Below are 20,309 nucleotides of genomic sequence, written 5' to 3'. Positions count from 1 at the left end.
GAATCAGTAGAACTAAAGCTGATTGTAGCGTCAATTTCAAAGCTAAGCATCATATGTGGGTTGGGATTGTATTAATCAGGGATGAAAGTAACACAACATTTATACAGTTATCTGCATTTTTATTGCATTTTCCAGCTCAGACAATCGGGGCTCTTCGGAAACTCTGAGTTTGTGGTGCTGGTAATGTGCAATATTTCCGACATGACTTGCAGGCAGCAATAGTTGTGAAGGGGGTAAAAAGCAGTCCAGGCCGAAACACTCCGTATAAATTCAGCATGAATGTGCGGAGCTAAAATGCTGTAGCTTGAATGAATGCAATGGTGTTTAAGACGTCACAAAAGCAGATCATTCCAAATATTTCATGCCGTCATACCATTTTAATTATGGTGACGAACCAAGTTCACACTACACAATTTCGAATCAGATGGAGAATTCAATAAATGTTAAACGATCAGTCTGACAACGACTGCGAATGTTAAGGTAATCACACACGGGACACGCCGCTCTGTGCAATGCTACCCAAAAGTGAGACCTCCAGTGAATGTTCTGTATGCGAGCTCCTGTTCAAGTTCAAACTGACTCAAGATAGTTATCTTTAAAAGAAATCTGTGACTAGTGGCATATAGTTCTGGGTTTTCCCCACTTTGTTGATGACCCACAAGGGAATGTCTTGCAAGCAAGACGTGACATCAGTAAGCTATTGAGAGCCAGTCTCCTCCAACTGAAAAGTTTTTTTTATGATATTAGAATTCTTGCGTTTTGTGTAATTTATTAGTAATATCACTTTGTTTTTAATTGAACATATTAATGAAAATAAATCCTGTGTGGCATGCTGAGGAATTGAACAGTGGTTGGAGTCTTAGACATGCATTATCTGTGCCGGTGTGTGTGTGTGTGTGTGTACCTCCACTAAAAACAGTAGTCCGGATCAGGAGCCTTAGCTTCCAAATTCAGGTCTGGTTGACTGAAAGCCACTTAGACAAGAATGACTCAGATCGAGACACTGCTGTTAACCACTGCTGTTAACTGCTGAGCTAGTGACACAAGAGCACACAGAGTGGTGTTGGGAATATCAACAGAAAGGTGAAATGAGACAGGTTCTGCCTTGTTCACACTCGCAGCCGATTATCTAGGGTTAGATAAGTTAGCTAGCAGGCTTAACACCACAGCCCAGACCGTATTCTAGATAACTGAGGCTTTTTCATCATATGGGTGCAGTAAATCTATTGTCAGAGGAGTTATGATGCATGCATCTTCATGATGGAGGGTTCTGCGTGATGGAGGGTTCATAATAGAGGGTTCAGCAATGTGGAAGTGGAGCCTTCTCTGAGCTTTCTATGTGTTTTCTATAACTATATGAAAGATGTGCAAGTTAACAGTATAGTCTTTATTAATAGTAAAAGATGATGTGTGATTCTTATTCATGGCATGTCTTGTTTAAAATGACAGGTTGTGATGCAAGCAAAATAAAATGTGTGTGTGTATGTGTGTGTGTGTGTGTGTGTGTGTGTGCGTTTTGGCGTTAAATCATTTTACTTTACTCGTTCACAAGCATAGTTTTAAAATATTGCAAAATATGTGGTATTTTATCCATATCATGCAGCCCTGGTGCAAAATTAGCTGCAGTGCTCTCCACTGAGGCTTTTGGTGAGTTCATAGTGTTCATAGTGTTTCTAAACACTACTCATTCACACTTCACTCATTTCACACACACCACTTTTGTACACTCTTTCCTCCCTAACAATTTCTCTAGAAATGCTCTCTGTAAGAGTAAGGTGGCCAAGCTCTTAACAAGGGGTCTGTGAGTGCAAAGCAGAGGATCCAGCGAGACTCCGCCCAGATGATAGTAGTTAGACTCATCCTCCCAGCATGCTTTGATTGACTGAGTATGTCCACTCTTCACACCAAGTGAAGTGTAGAGTTGTAGAGTGGAGTTTCTTGCAAGGTGAGGCCAAAGGCCCCCTGTGAGAAAATGTGTGTGGAGAGTGGGATGTGAGATGGAGCCTGCTGGAAGAATTCAGGGGGTTAAGGGGGAGAGAGGAGGAGTGAACAGTTATTCTCTTCAGAGTGATACTGTAAGAGGTTCCCGCGGCGTCGCCGCTGTCTTGCTGCAGGTCACGGAGCTGTGCTGAATGCTGATGGAGAAGTGGAGCTGGACGCCATCATCATGGAGGGAAAAACACTGGCTGCTGGAGCTGTTTCCTCAGTTCGAAACATTGCCAACCCTGTTAGCCTTGCCCGTGCCGTGATGGAAAAGGTGCACTTTCAACCATTTTTACCCTTTTACAATTTCTTCTGTTTCATTGATGGATTAGGTGTTGCTTGATGCATCTGAGCTATTGATCAAGCCACAACTTTCAATTTCACTTTCTTATAACGGTAATCACTCTCTGTTTTGGACGTTGGACTGCACAGGATGTTTGGTAATTGTTCTTGGCCTCTGCAGTTCTGACATCGGAAGAGCTCAATTGTACAATGTACAGTTGAGCCTCCTGCAAATACTACATTTTTGTATTGTGCACTGTGAGCATCCTAAACAATCATAGAGCTTCCTGATGAGTTTCAGTGGGGTGGTTTACATTAATCATAGGAATCAAATCAAATTATCTAACAAATATGAATAATTTTGTCCAAATTTGAATTATTCTGTCCAACATGATTTTTACATACTGCACACCAGTACTCTGACTTTCTAAAAGATTCAGATGTTCAGGTGTCCTACACTGACTGCAGCATTTAGAGTGTTTGACAGGCTCTATCCCTTCCACTTTGGTGGACACGCTTACAAATAAAGGGTTTTCAAATGGTTTGTTGAGCAATGCCATAGAAGAACCATTTCAATTCCTTAAAGAACCTTCATTTTAATGATGTATGAGTGTGAAGAACCTTTTATAGGTCTACATAACCTTCACTTACTGCACCAATCTACCAATCTGTACCAATTGTACCAACATCTCTATTACAAACATGGTTCTTTAGGGAATCAGAAGTTGTTCTTGTGTGCCATTGCTCAAAGAACAACTTGATGCACCTTTATTTTTTAAGAGTGGAGAACCAGCATGAAGAAGGCTGGCTAAAGTATTTTTTGTTGTAACACAGTGTTATGAATAATCCTCCTGAATCCTGAATAAAAATACCGAGAGATGTTTACTATGTCCACTTTATGGTAAAAAAATGGTTTGGCAGATTCTTTTCACTAATCATATTTAATTTTTTGTGCATATATTTTCATTCATTTATATTGGAAAGCTTATTTGGCTCAAACAATGCATTACTGTATTGTTTTTTTTTCATAAACATTAGAAGCTGGATACAAAGAAGCTGGATACACGAGGACATTATTTATGTGTAGGTTGCCTGTGTAAAAATACTGTATAATTAATCTTACTCAAGTGTTAGGTTGTGCCCTGATCTCCCCTGCTGCTCATGCAGCGGTGAAGTGGGTGGAGGAGTGAGGAAGTTCATGATGTCATGAGCAACACAATCACCAGTCTTAAACCCCACTGGGAGCTTGTGAGGCAGAGTGAGGCAGATATTAAGGCCAGAGGATTATCTACAGAATACTGTTAGATGCTCTTAGATGTCTTAGTTTTTTGGTGTGTGTATCAGTGATCATTATTAAGTAATGAGACATATTTCTTAATATTGTGAAATATTTCAACAGTTCTTCTTTTTGACTGACTACAGTTTCCCACCTGCATTTCTCTACCAGTTCCTCTAGCAGGAATAGTGTTTGCGTTTCTTTTTATATACAGTCATGTGAATCCTTTGGGGTTGCGTATCAGGACATAATAAAAAATCATCTGGTCCTTAGACGATGTTAAAATGAGATAAAACAACAACACAACAGATTCCACCATGTCATAATTTATTTAACAAAGCATTGTGTAAAAAATGAAGTACACCCTTACTACTTCCAAAGGAATTAAGAGGGTAAGCAGCAACCTGGCGCTTCTAATCAAAAGCCATTGATTAATTGATAATCAGCTAAATGTGACCACTTCCATAAAAGCAGAGGTTTTAGCAGTTTGCTGGTCTGTAAGCATTCAGGTATGTGTTAACACAATGCCTAGGAGTAAAGACATTAGCAATGATAACAGAGAAGCAATTGTTGTTGTCCATCAATCTGCAAAGGGTCATAAGTCCATTTCCAACCGATTTGAAGTGAGAAAGATTATTCACAAGTGGAAAACATTTAAGACAGACCAATCTACCCTGAAGTAGATGTCCCAGTGAATTCATCCCAAGGTCAGTAGGTGCAATGCTCAGAGAAACTGCAAAAAAACAAGAGCTTTTTAGACTCTTCAGGCCTCAGTTAGCATGTTAAATGTTCAAGTTCAATTAGAAACAGACTGAAGAAATATGGCTTGTTTGGAAGGGTTGTCAGGAGAAAACCTCTTCTTTCTAAAAAGAACATGTCACCACGGCTTAAGTTACATCTGAACAAACCACAAGACTTCTGGAACAATGTATTCTGGACAGATGAGACCAAAGTGGGTGAGGGGTGAGGGGTGGAGAGGTGTTGACTTGGGCTTGTTTTGCAGCCACAGGACCTGTGCACCTTGTCGTCAATGAGTCGACCGTGAACCCTTCTGTGTACCAAAATATTCCAGAGCCAAATGTGAGGCCATCTATACAACAGATAAGGTTTGACAGAGGTGAAAAAGGTGTGCATAAACAAATGCCTGCAAAAAAATGAACTAAAACAAGGTTGTAAAAAATTAATGTGACTATGGCTTCATTTTTGGTTGAATAAATAATGACATGGTGGGATCTGAGGTTGTGTTTACCTAATTTTAAGAACCAGATGTTTTTTTTAGGTTTTTAAATGACTGTATATCCTGGTTTCCTGTTAAATGTCATCATTAAAATGGGAAATTATAGAAGCTAGCACTCTGTGTCTTTACCAGTCACCTATTCTTAGTACCCTGTCTTTGAAAGCCTCTCTTTGAACGCACATATTAGTGTAGAAGAAAGACATTGTCCATTTTGTGCAAAGTCTTGTGAGCCAAGTTATTCGGCTCATGAATAAAACCTGTAGTATAAAGGAATTATAGCCTGTATATATTTTTTAAAATGTGTAAATGCTTCCCAAAAAGCTGTGGCATTCAGATCAGAAGCTAAAACGATATCGTGAGTCTGAGTTGTAAGTTCTCTCTGGCTCCTTAGACTTTAAGATGTTTTTTCATCTGCAGCTTTGAAATGACTGAGTAAAAGGGAGATCAATGCTGGCTGATTTTCAGATTGATTTCAATCAGCACTCTTTGTAATGGTGAAAATGGAAGCCTTATAATATGAATTTGCTAAAAAGGAAGCTCTACGATTCTAGCCATCTAGTGAACCACTCTTTTTTTTTCTCCTCTTTTGTAACACCACCTTGTATATCCAAACTCATTTCTGCAAGTCTGAGACAATCACGGGAAGAACATGTGAAGGTCTATACATGTGTGTGTGTGTGTGTAACATGTTTCGTGGTGTAGTATTATTAGTTATTCTCAAACATGTTAAATTAGGTGAGCTGGTGATGGAATTTAGCAAATCCATTCGCTGGCTGGGGGCCAGAAGAAATCAGGTACCAAACTTTGTTCATTACAGCATGCAATGCAATTAGCATACAACATATCGACTGTCTGGAGACACACACACACACACACACTTTTGGAGTCATGAGTAAATATACTTTGGGATTTGCTGAAAATATTGTTTTTGTTGTTTGTTTAGGTACTGAGACTGTATTTAAAAAAAGGTGCCACCACTGTGCATTTCCCTATGCAGTCCTATGAAGTCATGTTGATTTTCTTTAAATATAGCATATTGGACAACCAGCATAAACACCAGTATTTAATATCCCATTACTTTTGCACAAGCCAATGTTTTCCATTTCAACCAAAATCAAACATTTGTGATTTGACCTGGAGTGCCCAAGCTTTTTTCAGAGGACTGTATATTTATTGCAGCCATTTATTGTTGCAGTTTTTGTGTGCAATCCAAGGCAAAGTATTGAAATAGTAATGCTTTAAAGCTCAGGAAAGACAGCAGAGCTCATTACAGAGGACTAACAGCATGTCATCCTGCAATAGCATTTGCCTTGATTTATTCATCTGACTAACACGCTCAATGTATCTGACAGAGTTTGTAATTACTTATTACAAATAGCAGATTTGTCTCCCAGCAGAAAAAATAATGCATTCATCTTTGTTCATGAATGTCAATACCAGAGGAATAAGTCCAAAAATATAGTATTAGGATCATTAATTTTTAGCCTGTGTCTTAGGAATATTTAACCTAGATTCCGCTATTGAAATAGTTGTCAACACAATTGTATAAAATGCCTGTGTGAAGTAGATTTCACACCTCTAAAACACCAATTTCACATTCTAACACTGCAGACACAGGGGAAACAAAAAAGCCTAGATTACATGAGAATTGATTTGGTACAGCACCTGTCTGGACTGCCCCAAAAGACCTTGGCCTTACCAGGGATTGGCAGGTCTGTTTAATAGGCATTATTAAAAATTCATCAGGCTGTGATCAATGCAGCGATCGAGCTTCACTGACCTCATGCTCTTGCCTGTGATCTAAAATGCACTACATCTGACAGAGAAAAATGACATTAATAACCACTTTAATATTTAAAAGTTTCCCAAGCTGGACGTATGGCCTGTCTTGGATTTATTTGAAACTGGAAGCTAAATAGGACAATAGAGATCGTATTATTTGGGACAATGTCAGTAGTGTTATTGCAGTGCAAAAAACATGAAAACACCTTGAATAGACAATGAATAGAAATCTACATGCATAGTTCAATGTTTCCTACTTAGAATGTATGGAGCATTTACAAAGGCCTGTAGAATTACAGGCACCTATTAACAGCACATTTTAAAATGAATATGAATATATTTACCAAAACAAAGGTTCACAGTATGGTGAAAATATTATATCACAATGTTTAAAGACATTCTTACGATACACAATAATTATCATAACACACGTGTTCACAGACAAAATGCATTTGTAGATTGTTTTAAACCGCTCTTCAAATACTCTCCCATACTTATAAGCTTATAATTAAACTGATAAAGAACAAAGAATACATAGATTTAATAGCTTTCCTTCATTTTTCCAGTAATTCAGAAAGCCACTGGATCATTTATTTGTTATTAATACACATGTCCAAATGTTTGTGGACACCCCTTCTAAAGAATGAATTTAGCTACTTTGATGTAGCCATTGCTGACATAGATCTGCAAGTGCACACACAAACACACACACACACAGCTTGTCTAGTCCTTGTAAAGAAGTGCTGCCAATATAATAGGACTCTCTGAAGCCAATAAACATGAATCTACAGTGTTCTCTGGAATGATGGATGGTGCTCCATCTAATACTTTTGGGAGGAGTTCGGGATGAGGTGGGGGTGATGAACGTCTAAAATCCTGACCTCACTATTGCTCTTCTCCCTGAATGCAATAAAACCCTCACAGCAATGTTCAAACCTTTAGTAGAAAGCCCTGTGCAGTAGAGATACCTTTAAAAAAAGGATAAACTGTTTTTTAAAACCCTTGATTTTGGAAAAAAAGATACATAAGCAGGTGTCCCAATACTTTTGTCCATATTGTGTATTCTTTGTCTTTGAGAGTAGGAGAATAGTTATCAACAGTGGCAAGGAAAAGGATAGAAAAGAAATCTTTCTGCAAATTGTTCAGACAGTACCCCCCACCCCCCCCCACTTATAAATAGTGACCTTCAGTTGAGAGTCGCAGCAGTAGTGATGATACAGCTGTGAAATTACCAGTGCAGTTGACCGTAAGTTCAAGTGCGCATGATCAGGTTTTTTCAGGGGGGGGGGCATTTGAAGAGCTCTGATCTGCAGCTCATTATACAAGAGCTGCCTGCTGCAAGTGCTGCGCTCTTCAATTGGCTTGTATCAGCAAGAATGCTGGCAATTGCTTCATTTGATGTGGTTTAATAGCTCCCTCCCAAGTCCTGGAGTAGCCACTAAAGCCCACAGCCTGGGAGTCTACAGACGAGATAGATTTAACTGCAGCTGTGACTCAAAAGCTAATTGGTGAGGTTAGCATGCTGAGTGCGCAGGTCAAGGTGGTATATCAGTCTTGTTTGCTTGTTCAGGTGATCTTGTTTGAAGGCCAGTGCTGACTTTTACAGAACCTTATCTTACTGCGGTGTGGGTAATTACATCATACAGAACAGCTTAGAGAATAATGGCGGCATTTTCCTCTTTCTGAAACAGTCCAGCACAGTGTTTAGAACATTGTAGGTAGGAATAGGGTTAGGTCCAATGTAATTCAAGGTATAATGATTTTCAAATCACTCCTTTTTTGTTTTTTTTGGTCTGTTCAGACTGACCACATCATGTTGACAGGCCACGGAGCAAACCTGTTTGCAGAAAGCATTGGGGTCCCGATTCTGATGCCGGATGCTCTGGTGACTAAGGAGGAGAGGAAGGAGTGGGAACACTATAAGAAGTACATTGTTGGTGTCAAAGAGCTCTTTAACTCACAATGGTAAGTAAGAGACACAAAAAACAGAACCAACAATGGTACTATATTTTGGTACTATATAGAACCTTTTGTCTTTTAAATTTTCTTCCAAGAATCATGCGCTTCTGGTTATCCATCATTGAAGAGACCCTGTCATGGTTCCTTGAGGAACCCCTTTTTAAGAGTGTAGCTTCTATGTAAATCAACAATTAATTAGTTTCAGAGGATTTACTAATTTACTACATCCAATCCAATATTTCTAGAAAGATGCAGCACTGATTCTGTAATCTTCTCAATAGGCAATATTAATAAGAAATTATTATAAAAAAATATATATTTTATAAAAAAAATATAAAGTATAAATAAAAATATATATTATCTATATATTATTATTGTTTTAATTGCAGAGTACCATATGGTAACAGCATGCAACACAGTGGGAGTGAAGCAATACCCTGCTGTAGTACAAAGCTGAATTCATCAAGCAGGCCTGAAAAAATATCATAATAGGAATATAGAAAAAAGAGAATTAATTATAATGATAAAAACGTTTTCAGTTACTCCCACTGTATGCATTGCACTGTGGCAGGCTGTTTATGGTATCTGGTGTTTGTTCTTTACGTTGTTGAAATATTGAATTATACACACACTTAAGAAGTACTTTTGAAGCCAGACCTCATTTGATGATGTGTAAGAAAATAAGTGGAGAAAAAAGACATGTGGTGAGGAAAAGGTGCACCATCTAAATGAGATATAAAAATGTAGTATGTATTTCTGTGGAGTCATAATGCTGTAAAAATAATATAAAGCACAGTAGTTCAATGTTACCTAAATACTCTGTTTGATGCCAATATGATCCTAATATACCTATAAAATACTCCTCTCCCTCACCTTCCCATTACCAAAAATCCCATCCCACCACCACCACAGCTTCACCTTCTCTTCTAACTCATGCTTGGTCTTGCTCAGCAAAAGGGGACGGGGTTTGGTTTCGTATTTCATCAGCTGAAGCCGCCCAGAACTCCAGCCCAAGTTTCTCGAGTAACCCTTCCTTGCCTTAGCCCACAGTGAGTGCGGTCCGAACTTCGCAAAACGCAATAAGCCACAACAAGCTGTGCACTGCAGTGATTTCACCACAATTAAACGGTTTTGTTATGCTTTAATTAAAAAAAATGCAAATGTTCATGTGATCTCAGATGTTCAGTAAATGATCACATCTGTTCTTTATGTGCAATAATAAATAATCTGCCAATGAATGCAGTTTCATAGTAAGAGGATATGGTTGCCATGCAACAGAATGGTAAAAGATGATTCCATGAACAGCTCAGTTTGATTGAGTTTCTGTATCGTTTGTTGGTGTATAGTACAATGTGATACCTTATGGAAGGTATCTGTTTTGTAATGGAAATATAACTGATGACAAGCTACAATGTATCATTTCTAATATTCTTAATAGCTTTTTTTTCATCAGCTTTTGAGATTCGGCTCATAAATCTTCATTACCTTTTATGAATGTCACATAATGAACAAGGAAGATATTCATACTGTTATATTTTTTATAAAACATTATGTAGTATTTATTATTGTTATTTTTTGTGTCAGTACTGAATAGCATTTTTGTGAGACATTTGGTAAAATATGCATATTGGGTCAACTTACTGACAGGGCAATTCATCATACAGTGCTGCATCTAACCTTATTTTTCCTCCTATTTGAGACTTAGTTTGTTTGACATGTTGGAATTAGCCCTACTTGCATCGCTTGTCCCATTTAGATACTTCCATGTATAGTTCTTTGTCCTTTATCATTTGGAGTTGCTTTAGGGCCCTTGTATTGCTCTGTGGTTGTGCAGGCCTGCAGTGTTTAAGCTTGTTCTGAAGTGAATGGTCTGAGAGAGGCTCAATAGCCCTTGTGCAGCCTCAAAACAGCCTGCTGCACCTGTGCTGGGGCTCAAGGCTTTCCCAGAGGCTTTAAAGCACTGCAGCCACTGCAACAGAGTCGCTCCAGCCTGTCACCTCTACTTCCCCGGGCCAGGAGCTCAGGAGTGGGGGAGGCCGGGCCAGGGCAAGGTGTAACCCCAGCTCCGCTGGGAACTGGTAAAAATAGTGCCGTGGGGGTGCTAAGTGACAGCTGGCTGAGCTACGGCCTTTCATCCTGCCCCGCCGCCGCACCTTCATTATTGATGGCCTCCCCATGCTCAGCCACACCACTGTCAGTGAGCTCTTTTATACGCAGGCCTTGGAACGCAATTACCCTCCACCCTTCATTTAGGATGATTATACAGTGACTCCCGCTGGCCAGTCCGCTGGACCATGCTCGTATATAACACCAGCCTCAGTGTGACAACGCTCACAGAGGGCACCGAGCCGAATTAAAACACTGATTTAAATGCAGTCATAATTAAAGTCACTTCCCTTATTCTGAGGTCAAAGAGTGGTGTCAAAAACAGTGTACTGTGTTTGCCAGTAGTTTATTGCACTAAAGAACGTTCTCTTAATAGTTATTTTAGAGTAAATATTTGTATAATTTGGATGGTTGGAGAGATGGCTGGATAGAGATAGCCAAGTGACTGAAAGGCTGGATGGATGGATGGATGGATGGAAAGATGGATGGAGGAACAGTTATGCTTCAGCTTTACCATCAGCTGTTGACTTTGATACACAATAATTGTGGATTTTTTGTACATAAATTACATGTGGATTCAGCCTTATATAGAAAGCTATTCATTAGAAGACCTTTTGCCAGTGAGGCCCAATTCTAAACCGAATGGGACCACCTGTGGCTCAGGACAGGTGAGGGACAGCTTTCTAATCTGAATGTCATGCAGGCCCCATTAGATTGTTTATGGATATCAAAAGATTTACTGCATAATTGTATGATTACTTTGAAGTGTGAAAAACAGTCCGTCATCAGGCAGCTTTTAAATGCAGTTTGTACCTGAGCCACTGAGCTAGATCCAGCCATCACTGGTGATTTAAAAGAGCAATCAAGCACCTGTCAAAAGTGATTGATGCTCCACTTCAGGAGCCTGACAAGTGATTCCCCGCCACCTGGTTCAGACAAATATTCTTCCTAAGGACTTTTTTTGTTTGCTCTCCTGTTTTTCTCAGAGAACGTTCTGCTTCCTAATTTCACATCAAGTTGCCCTGTAATGTATGTAAACTGTAAAATGTTAAATTCAGGGCTGGGATGGCACAGAATATGAGTATGAGGAGCATATAAAAAATGCCGGAGTACAGTTACTGGATTTCTTCGCTTTATGTGTAATAAATATAAACAACATGACAGTTTACCTTTTAAAATTAAAATTATGAATAAAATTGAGGGTTAAGTACATTACTAAGGGGAACCTCAACCATGGATGGGGTTCCTCCACTTCCCCCACCCCCACTTCTTGCCGTTCCAAGGGATCAAACTGATGACCTTCTAAACCCAAGCCTATCCCTTAAGAAGCCATTATGAGGATATATTGTGGTACTTTTGAAGATATCAAATTACAGTACTTCTGCAAAGGTTTTAGGTAATTAGAATTAAGAAGCTTCTTATCTGGGCAGTAAGTGTTTATCTACTCAGTAAAACATTAATATTAGAATAAATACAAATATCATCCATACAAAAAGTTGTGGTTTTACATCACTGTTTTTATTAAAACATCTCAAAAGTTCTCCTCACAGAGTCTAGCATTGTTTATAGTTATCGTCCAACAAGCAAAAACTCCCTTACTGCTGAGATAAATTCTTTTAAACAGTGTGCTTAGGAACCTCTGCACAGTACGTTAGATTACATTACATTACATTACATTTAGGACAGTGTTTAAATCCTGAGTTCTGGGTCAAAGTCATAAGGACGGGTGAGATTAAGATTAATTAGAGTGAAGGAATGAGAAAAGTGGAAGGAAATGAAGCAAAAGAAAGAACAGTTCATGATCAAAGGCAAAACACCCAAAACAGCGAACATGGTGTTCTAGGCATGTATCACTGCCAGGAGAACTAGTTCATTCGTCCATATAGATGTGACTGCCGATGATGAATTCTGATGTGCACAGATGCAACCTAACCGCTTCGATCCTCCCAAATGCCTCAAACTGGACGCTGCTTTACCTTGCAGCTGGATAGTGATCCAAAACAAACTGCTAAAGCAACAATAGAGTTTTTCAGGGCCAAAAAGTGAAATGTTCTTGACTTTCCAAGTCGGTCTCTGGACTTGAGCCCCAGTGAGGTTGCTTTTTGCAGAGTGGAAACAAGACTGAAGGTGAAGTCATTAAAACAAGCAAGAACTGCATTACAGGCCTTGTAGAGCATCACCAGGGAAACTGTCAGGCATCTGCTGATGTCTGTAGGTAGGAAGCTTCAGACAGTGGTATTTGCATCCAAGAGCTAAACATTAAACTAGGGACCAGAACCGATCCAAGTATTTTTTTTGGATCGGGTATTGTCTGTTTTTTTTGGGTTTTTTTAGCCCAATCCAGTTGCAATCCATTGTTTTTACCATTCTAAAAGGCCACTCTGGTGTCCTTTAGGTGCACCTTTCTGTCATTTTTGCCCATAATGTCTAAACCGAGTGGATAAATGCACTACTTCCACATCTTCACTCTTGAATTATGGCTGGTTAGATGCGCCCTGTATCCTGAAAACGTGCTGTTGTACCAACAAAAGATCAACACACATTTCTTTAGTTTTAAACCAGCCCTAAACAACAAGTTCAGTCTATTCTAATCTGCACACACCTTATAGAAAATGTATTTATAGCACTGAAAATAGTGTTGTGAATGTACTATAATCACCTCGTCAATGCACATTATAGGAATGAAATCTAGCCTCTGCATTTAATCCATTCATGGCAGTGAACACACACACTCACACGAGTGAACAATTTACAGCCTACATACCTGGAAGCAGTCGGCAGTTAGGTGCCTCGCTGAATGTTGTGGGAGGAGAAAGCACTGTTCCTTCACTCTACCCACCCTCCACTTCCTGCCTGTCCAGGGACTTGAACCAGCGACTGTTCGAGCCCAAGCCCGGTTCTCTAACTTTAGAGCATGGCTCCCCTCTGTTTTCACATCATAGTCCACAAAAAAAGTTCACTGCAGTGTTCTGGGGCTGATGGATCAGGGAGGTCAGTTATACCGTATTATATGATGTTATTGTCTATAAAAACTATGAAATTTTTAATAAGCTGCAATTTTTTTCAAAATTTTGTGACGGTATTATTTATTTGATCGTATTCGCTAATACTTAGTTTTAAGATAAAGATTGAATCGATGGGCAAAACAATTTAATATACTTGAGGCATCCCTACATTTCATCCCTACATTTCACTTTCTTTCAAATACAGTGTGCTGGAGTGAGTGCATTAGAACATTAGAAACATTCACCATGGTATTGTGTTGGTTTCAGGAATCAAAAATTTGCCATTGGGACAAGCCCAATGCATAAAGCATCTTTTTTACACAACCCCTCGCCTCTTTTTTTTAAGATGTAATTTTTTTTCTAAATTTTGTGACTGTATTATTTATTTATAAAGAAAGATTTGATTACCCCTCAGCCATCGTTTCCTTTCAAATACAGTGTGCTGGAGTGAGTGCAAAGTCTGCACAGCACAGTCAGTTTCCGGTTATTTCCAGACTGCATTGTATGGTTTCAGAGTAAGAGAGCCTTTTTGCTTCTCTGATGCTCCTTATTCTGCAGATGCACCAATTGTCACTATTTAAAGTGGATCCAGGTAGAATGAATAAAGTGAATGGGTAGAATTTGTTTCATGACTACACTGTGAAATGCTGTTGTTGTTTGGTAATGTACAGTATTGGGGTGTTAGAACATGTAGAGCAGGTCTTCTGTACTGTATTTGATTTGGCATAAATGCAGCAGAGGAAATGTCTGTAGGATTGTAAGGCACTTATTCCCATGTCTTTTGGTGACTGCTAATGATGATGGGTCAAGTTCAGGTATACCACCTATGCTAGAAATGTGAGATTTCACTTCTTATATTTCTCCTGTATCTACAGCAAGATCACATGCTTTTCTTGGACACTAAACATCAAGGAAGAGAGAAGGAGAAGATGCACAAAGACTCAGTTGGGAGGATAATACAGCTTTTTCCATTAGATTATAAATGGACTGTACTTGGCAGGATATGGAGGAAAAATCTCTGAAGTACAAAGGAGGTGCATTTGAATGAAAGAATTATTAATAATTCATACCTCTTCGTTGGACTTTTTGTTTTTTTGGCGGCGCCTTGTCAAATAGCATAAATTACAGATCTGAAGGAAAATCTGACGTCTACTTATTCATACTTACCAAACTTTTCAATTTATGCAGGGGCCATGACACAGTCGGAGCTGTGGCGCTGGATTCATTCGGTAATGTCGCCTGTGCAACTTCAACAGGAGGAATCAGGAACAAAATGGTGGGAAGAGTTGGAGATTCTCCAATTATAGGTGAGTTTCCATGCTGTATCGATAGAATTAGGATCACAGTATTTTCTATAAAGTATGTTTTGACTTTAAAAAAGAAATAGTTACAAATGCATTTTAACTAAGTACAAGCCGTCAGTTTTCAAGACCCAGATCATTGCATCTGTTTCCAGTGGTAACTCAACATTGAGAGTGGGATTTAGCAAAAGATTAGGCTTAATCCATGTCCAGAAAACCTGCCCTTGGTGTTCAGATAATAATGAGTGTTTGAATTAGAAAACTTGGTACCAGGTGTAGTATCACAAAGCTTGATACCAAATGATTTGATAGCAAAACATTAGAAACGTTTACCATGGTATTGTGTTGGTTTCAAGAATCAAAAGTTTGCATCTTTTTTACACAAGCCCCTCCCCTTTAAAAAAAAAAAAGATGTTAAAGCAAATAATGCTATGAGCTCCCCCTAATGAACAGCTAAAAATGTACATTTGTTGACGAGCAGAGAGATATTGAACTGGCATCTGAAGTAAAAAAAAAAAAAGTGGATTGAGGCGGTAGAGTAATATTAATTAATATTAATGTAATGGATTTTACACAATTCATTAATGTATTAATTACACAGTTCTCATGATTGATTATGAGACCAATACTGGTATAGAGAAAATATCAGCCTTGGCTTAAGTCTTTTTAGAGCTAGGTTAGGTTCATTTCAGGTTTGAGATACTGTTTTTAAAGTGATTACTGATGTGGTCTGAATTTTTAATCTATTATGAGTCTACTATCTTCAATGTCTGCAGTTTTTATTGTCTGATATTAATAACTGTGGCATGAACTGCCTTCTGGCTGAACCCTGAGTTTCCTCAGTAATAGTAGTCCTGTTCACAGTAATGTAATAACAAATGCTGCCAATAGACATGCCAGTGCAGCACGTTGTTGTTATTAAAGAATGCCACCTGTCGCATAACGCTGACCTTTCAATCCGGACAGGTAATTAGGAGAAATTACATCAAACCACAGCCAAACAAATCTCGACAAACTACATGACACAGCCCCCTCAGACAAAACTAATCCAGCTCCTGCCATGCTTTTTTCTGTGTCTGGAAAATTGACGATTGTGTTTTAATGAGATGTCATTTGTAAATTGTGATGGTTTAGTTAAACTTCCATAGCATCACTTGACATGAAAAATGGCTTTTGTCTTTTAAGAGATCAGTACAGTTTTGATCGATACATGCTTGGCAGAGAGCTTTCTCTTGAGGTACCATAGATTAGGCTGGGTATTATTGTGCTGTCTCCTCTGTGTGATAAGGATCAGGTGGATATGCAGACAATAAGAGTGGTGCAGTGTCCTGCACTGGTCATGGCGAGTCTATTCTCAAAGTCACCTTAGCCAGGCTCATCCTCTTTCACATGGACCAAGGTATTGTATGAGCTCCTCTTCTTTTTGCACCTCCAGTTTACTGATCAGCAAATCTTCAGTCAGAGCTGCCATGTCGTGCTTTTGATCTGTCATACTGCAAAATGCGAAGGCCAGGTTATCAGTCCAACACATTTATTCACTGGACTGACGGACATGCGGTAAAGATTACACACTGAGGAAGGTGAAATGAAACACCTGACATGAGACAGGAGCTGAATCCACCTAGTGGATGTCATGGAACCTGATCTGATGTGCAGATAGAGGAAGCGATAGATCACTGTAGATTATTCTCCTCATGTAGCCCGCCTAGACAAATGGCTTTGTTCATTTGCTTGCAGCAATTGCTGTGTTTATCGATGTCAGGGAATTAATGAATTTAAAAAGCTGGAGGTAAAGGGAACGGATCCAAAATGTTCCCTGCTCTCATAATTACAGTTTTCATTTTTGGCAGCTGTCAGCAAAGCTGGAGCAGCCGATGAGCACCTTGTTCTCTGTGCAGTTTTCTTGTCTAATTATCTTTAAATGTCAGGGTAAATCTATAGGAGGTTACTGTTCACGTGGAAAAGCACCACTATGCCAGGCTTTAAATGATATCATCCACAGCTAACAACCTTTGCATGTCTGATGTGTTATTGCACAGAACAACAAGCCCTTTATGCTGTTTAGTATGACAGCCTTGATGTTACAGATGCACCAATATGGAAACATAGGTACATTTACGATATTCCACATATGAAGTGCAGTGCACATAAGACAGGTTAAAAACGTCATTGTACATAACTGTCACATGACTAATAATAAGATGAGAGTTAGAGGTGGAGGATATGGTATACATATGATATTACAATCATAATTGTGTGTCACGATATACATTTTTATGTCACATGATAAGTTGGAACGGACAAAAAGGAACCAGTAGTGAAAATGAACAATTAAAAAATATATATTATCAAAAACTATGAGTACAAACACTTTTTCAACTTTTTTATTTAACATTTGACACAAAATCCAGTTAACCCTTTAAATGATGATGGTGGTGGTATAGTGTATTGGATAATGCCACTAGATCACTAGATTTCTGAGATACTAATTCTTTGGCTATGCAAACACACCCTGCTATACCAATAAAAGCCTCTGGAATTAGGGGTGGACAATATGACAAAAATACAAATAGCATTTCAGATGTTTGGTCCATTGAAACACTGAAACACTTTAAAGCCAAATTTAAATGATAAAGTAAATTATTCTAGATGAACTCAACTCATTAATGAGTTAATGACATCAACTCACATTTTTTTAGTTCTGCATCTCAGTTTACTCAAAAGTTCATCAAAAGTTCAAAACTATGCAGCTGCAGCTCAAATTGCTTGGAGAGCTGTGGTGTTGCTGGGGTTCTCTCTCTCTTGCCAGCAGTTAGATTGTTGTGCCACTCTAGAGCTGTGAAACAATGTATATCTGTGTCCTAAACAAGACAGAAAGATTTTCGCCTGTGTTGCACAGAGTGGCACAGCAGTCTAACGTCCTGCTCATAGAGTTGTCAGGAGATGATAAGTTCAAATCCCAGCAGCACTTCAGGGCACCAAACCTTTTCAGTCTGCAGATGGGAAATAAAGAGTAAACGGGGGAAGTGGCAATGGAAAAGCTAAAAGTAAAAAAAAGCTACAGTAATGCCATTAGGAAAATCCTAATTGCTCTGGATATAGTGATTCTTGTTTAACATTTCACTTTCTGCTTTAGAGAAATCCAGTTAAACTTACATTTACATATTGAGCACAAGCTCTTATAGGCAAGTTTTTACAACACTGCCGGGCAGGTATTTTCAGTCGTATGAGACCAGGCTTCTAACTCTATGAATGGGAAAATACCTAAATAAATAATAATAAATAATAATGAATACTACAAACTACCATTTCAGTTTTAAATCACTGATCAAATCTGACACAAACCTCATTAGTAATGTATAGCTTTTGGCTCAAAAATGCACAAAATTCCTTGTTTTGGGCTTGCTCTGACTACTGCGCTTGTGCAGATCTCCAACGTTACAAGTGTTACGAGAACTCTCATTCATATTTCAACCAGTGACCAGTCTCCTCATTTATAACACCCTGTATGGTCCAGTTCCTGGTCTGGACACCACACTTCACCAAGTCCTTGAAAGTCCTTGTGCAAGATTCCTAACACTACATTCACCCACCTGTGATACTAGAGGTGGACAATGTAATAAAAGCTATCCATCCAGAAGAAGGAGATGGACCTGCTGACCACTACTCTTGCCTGTTGGGCATTTCTGTTCTTGTGACTTTCCTTGCTTTGCCTTCTGCTGCCATGTTCTTTATGTTGTGCATGCAGTGGGTTGTGAAATCTCAGTGATGATATTCCTTCTTTGTCCTCCTCACCCACACGCCATCATCAGATTTTGTGTGACTGTGCTGTATTAACATAAGTGTTGTATGGAACTGACACTGCTGTTGCCAATCATTTTAATTGGGGTGTTGGAGGGGAGAGGGTGGGCCAGGCAGCTGCTGTTTGGCAAAGGATAATGAGGCAGGGTGTGTGTGGAGGGGTCAGTGGGCTATTGTTTGCTTGCAACTTCTGTGGTAATGACTGCAGCTTTTTGTCATGCTCGCTCGCGGTTATCCTTTTAAGCACCAGCCTCCCCACAGCAGCCCAGCCATTCTGCCTCGCTTTGAGCTCCGGCGAGTCTTTTGTTTTAAGGGAAACTGCACCTTTCTGATTAAAACATGCATTCTCTGCTTTCCCGCCATGCACAGCAGTGTGTTAGCGGCAGAGTCAGACCATCTCCTGTTAGATTTTTTCAAGCAGAAGAAACCTTTAAGACAGAAGGTCTACCATTTATCTTTTTTTTCCTGACAGTCCTTTGCTCCACAGCAGCAGCAGTGAATGAATGCACACAGCAGTCGTGTGAGCAGCCTGCCTTATCCTGTTCCCTGAGTGACCTATGCTGCGCCCAAGGACTGTAGCAGGCCACGCTGCTTTATCACACAGCGCGAGGAAATAGAAATCCTCACACTCTATTTCTGTTCCACAGCTTTCCACAGGGAACTGGCACAGTAAAAGTAACTAGAAGTCTAACATTCAGGCCTTTGAAATTTGAATTTCTGCGAAAGTAGAACAAGTGAGGGGGGAAAATAACAGTCTGTCTCCTCTTACTATGCACTGCAGTTAGTGTTGTTCAGCTGAGCTGGTCAGCCAAGAACATTCTCAATTCAGTAATGCGTCAGTTTATGTCTGTTTTGTCCACTCACATTGACTGGACACACGATCAGTTCCATATATATATATATATATATATATATATATATATGTATATATATACACACACACACACACACATGTGGACAAAATTGTTGAGGACTTATGAGCACTCATGAGGAGTGGGCTGAAATACCTGCTGAGAGGTGCAGAAGTCTCATTGGCAGTTACAGGAATCGTTTGATTGCAGTGATTGCCTCAAAAGGTTGTGCAACAAAATATTAAGTTAAGGGTACCATCATTTCTGTCCAGGCCTGTTTCATGACTTTATTTTTTAAATAATTCTGTTGAAGCATGGTTCAAAATCAATGTCAGATTTTCATTTGTTAATTTTCATAGAATTTCTATTTATTATTATTTTTGTCAGATTCAAGTTATTTCTGTGACCATTGTGGGTTTTTCTTTCACTAACTGAGGGGTACCAACAATTTTGTCCATATGTGTGTGTGTGTATGTATATATATATATATATATATATATATATATATGTATGTGTGTGTGTGTGTGTGTGTGTGTGTGTATATATATATATATATATATATATATATATATATATATATACTTACATTTTATAATCCACCAGCATAAAGAAGGTGAAGGTTGAAGGAAAACACAATGGTACCTTTTAAAAGATGCAGAGAAAATGGGACTCCTAACAATCGTGCAAGACCTGATAGACCACCTAAACTGCCCCATCATATAAACG

The 20,309-nt window shown here is 39.0% G+C and overlaps 1 protein-coding gene across 2 annotated transcripts in view; it reads left to right on the top strand.

The window, feature by feature from the left end:
• The window catches only part of LOC140554906 (isoaspartyl peptidase/L-asparaginase), a 31,036-nt gene that overhangs the window by 4,964 nt on the left and 5,763 nt on the right, over positions 1-20,309 (top strand). For both annotated transcript variants that reach the window (XM_072678417.1, XM_072678418.1), the window contains exons 3-6: positions 2,115-2,257; positions 8,362-8,525; positions 14,819-14,937; positions 16,220-16,330. In XM_072678417.1, the coding sequence (XP_072534518.1) occupies positions 2,115-2,257; positions 8,362-8,525; positions 14,819-14,937; positions 16,220-16,330 (537 nt within the window). The remainder of the gene's footprint in view (positions 1-2,114; positions 2,258-8,361; positions 8,526-14,818; positions 14,938-16,219; positions 16,331-20,309) is intronic.

Source organism: Salminus brasiliensis, chromosome 4 (genome assembly GCF_030463535.1).
Source record: "Salminus brasiliensis chromosome 4, fSalBra1.hap2, whole genome shotgun sequence".
Taxonomy (NCBI): domain Eukaryota; kingdom Metazoa; phylum Chordata; class Actinopteri; order Characiformes; family Bryconidae; genus Salminus; species Salminus brasiliensis.
Note: the sequence above shows the minus strand (reverse complement) of the source record. Positions and strands in the feature narration are given on the sequence as shown.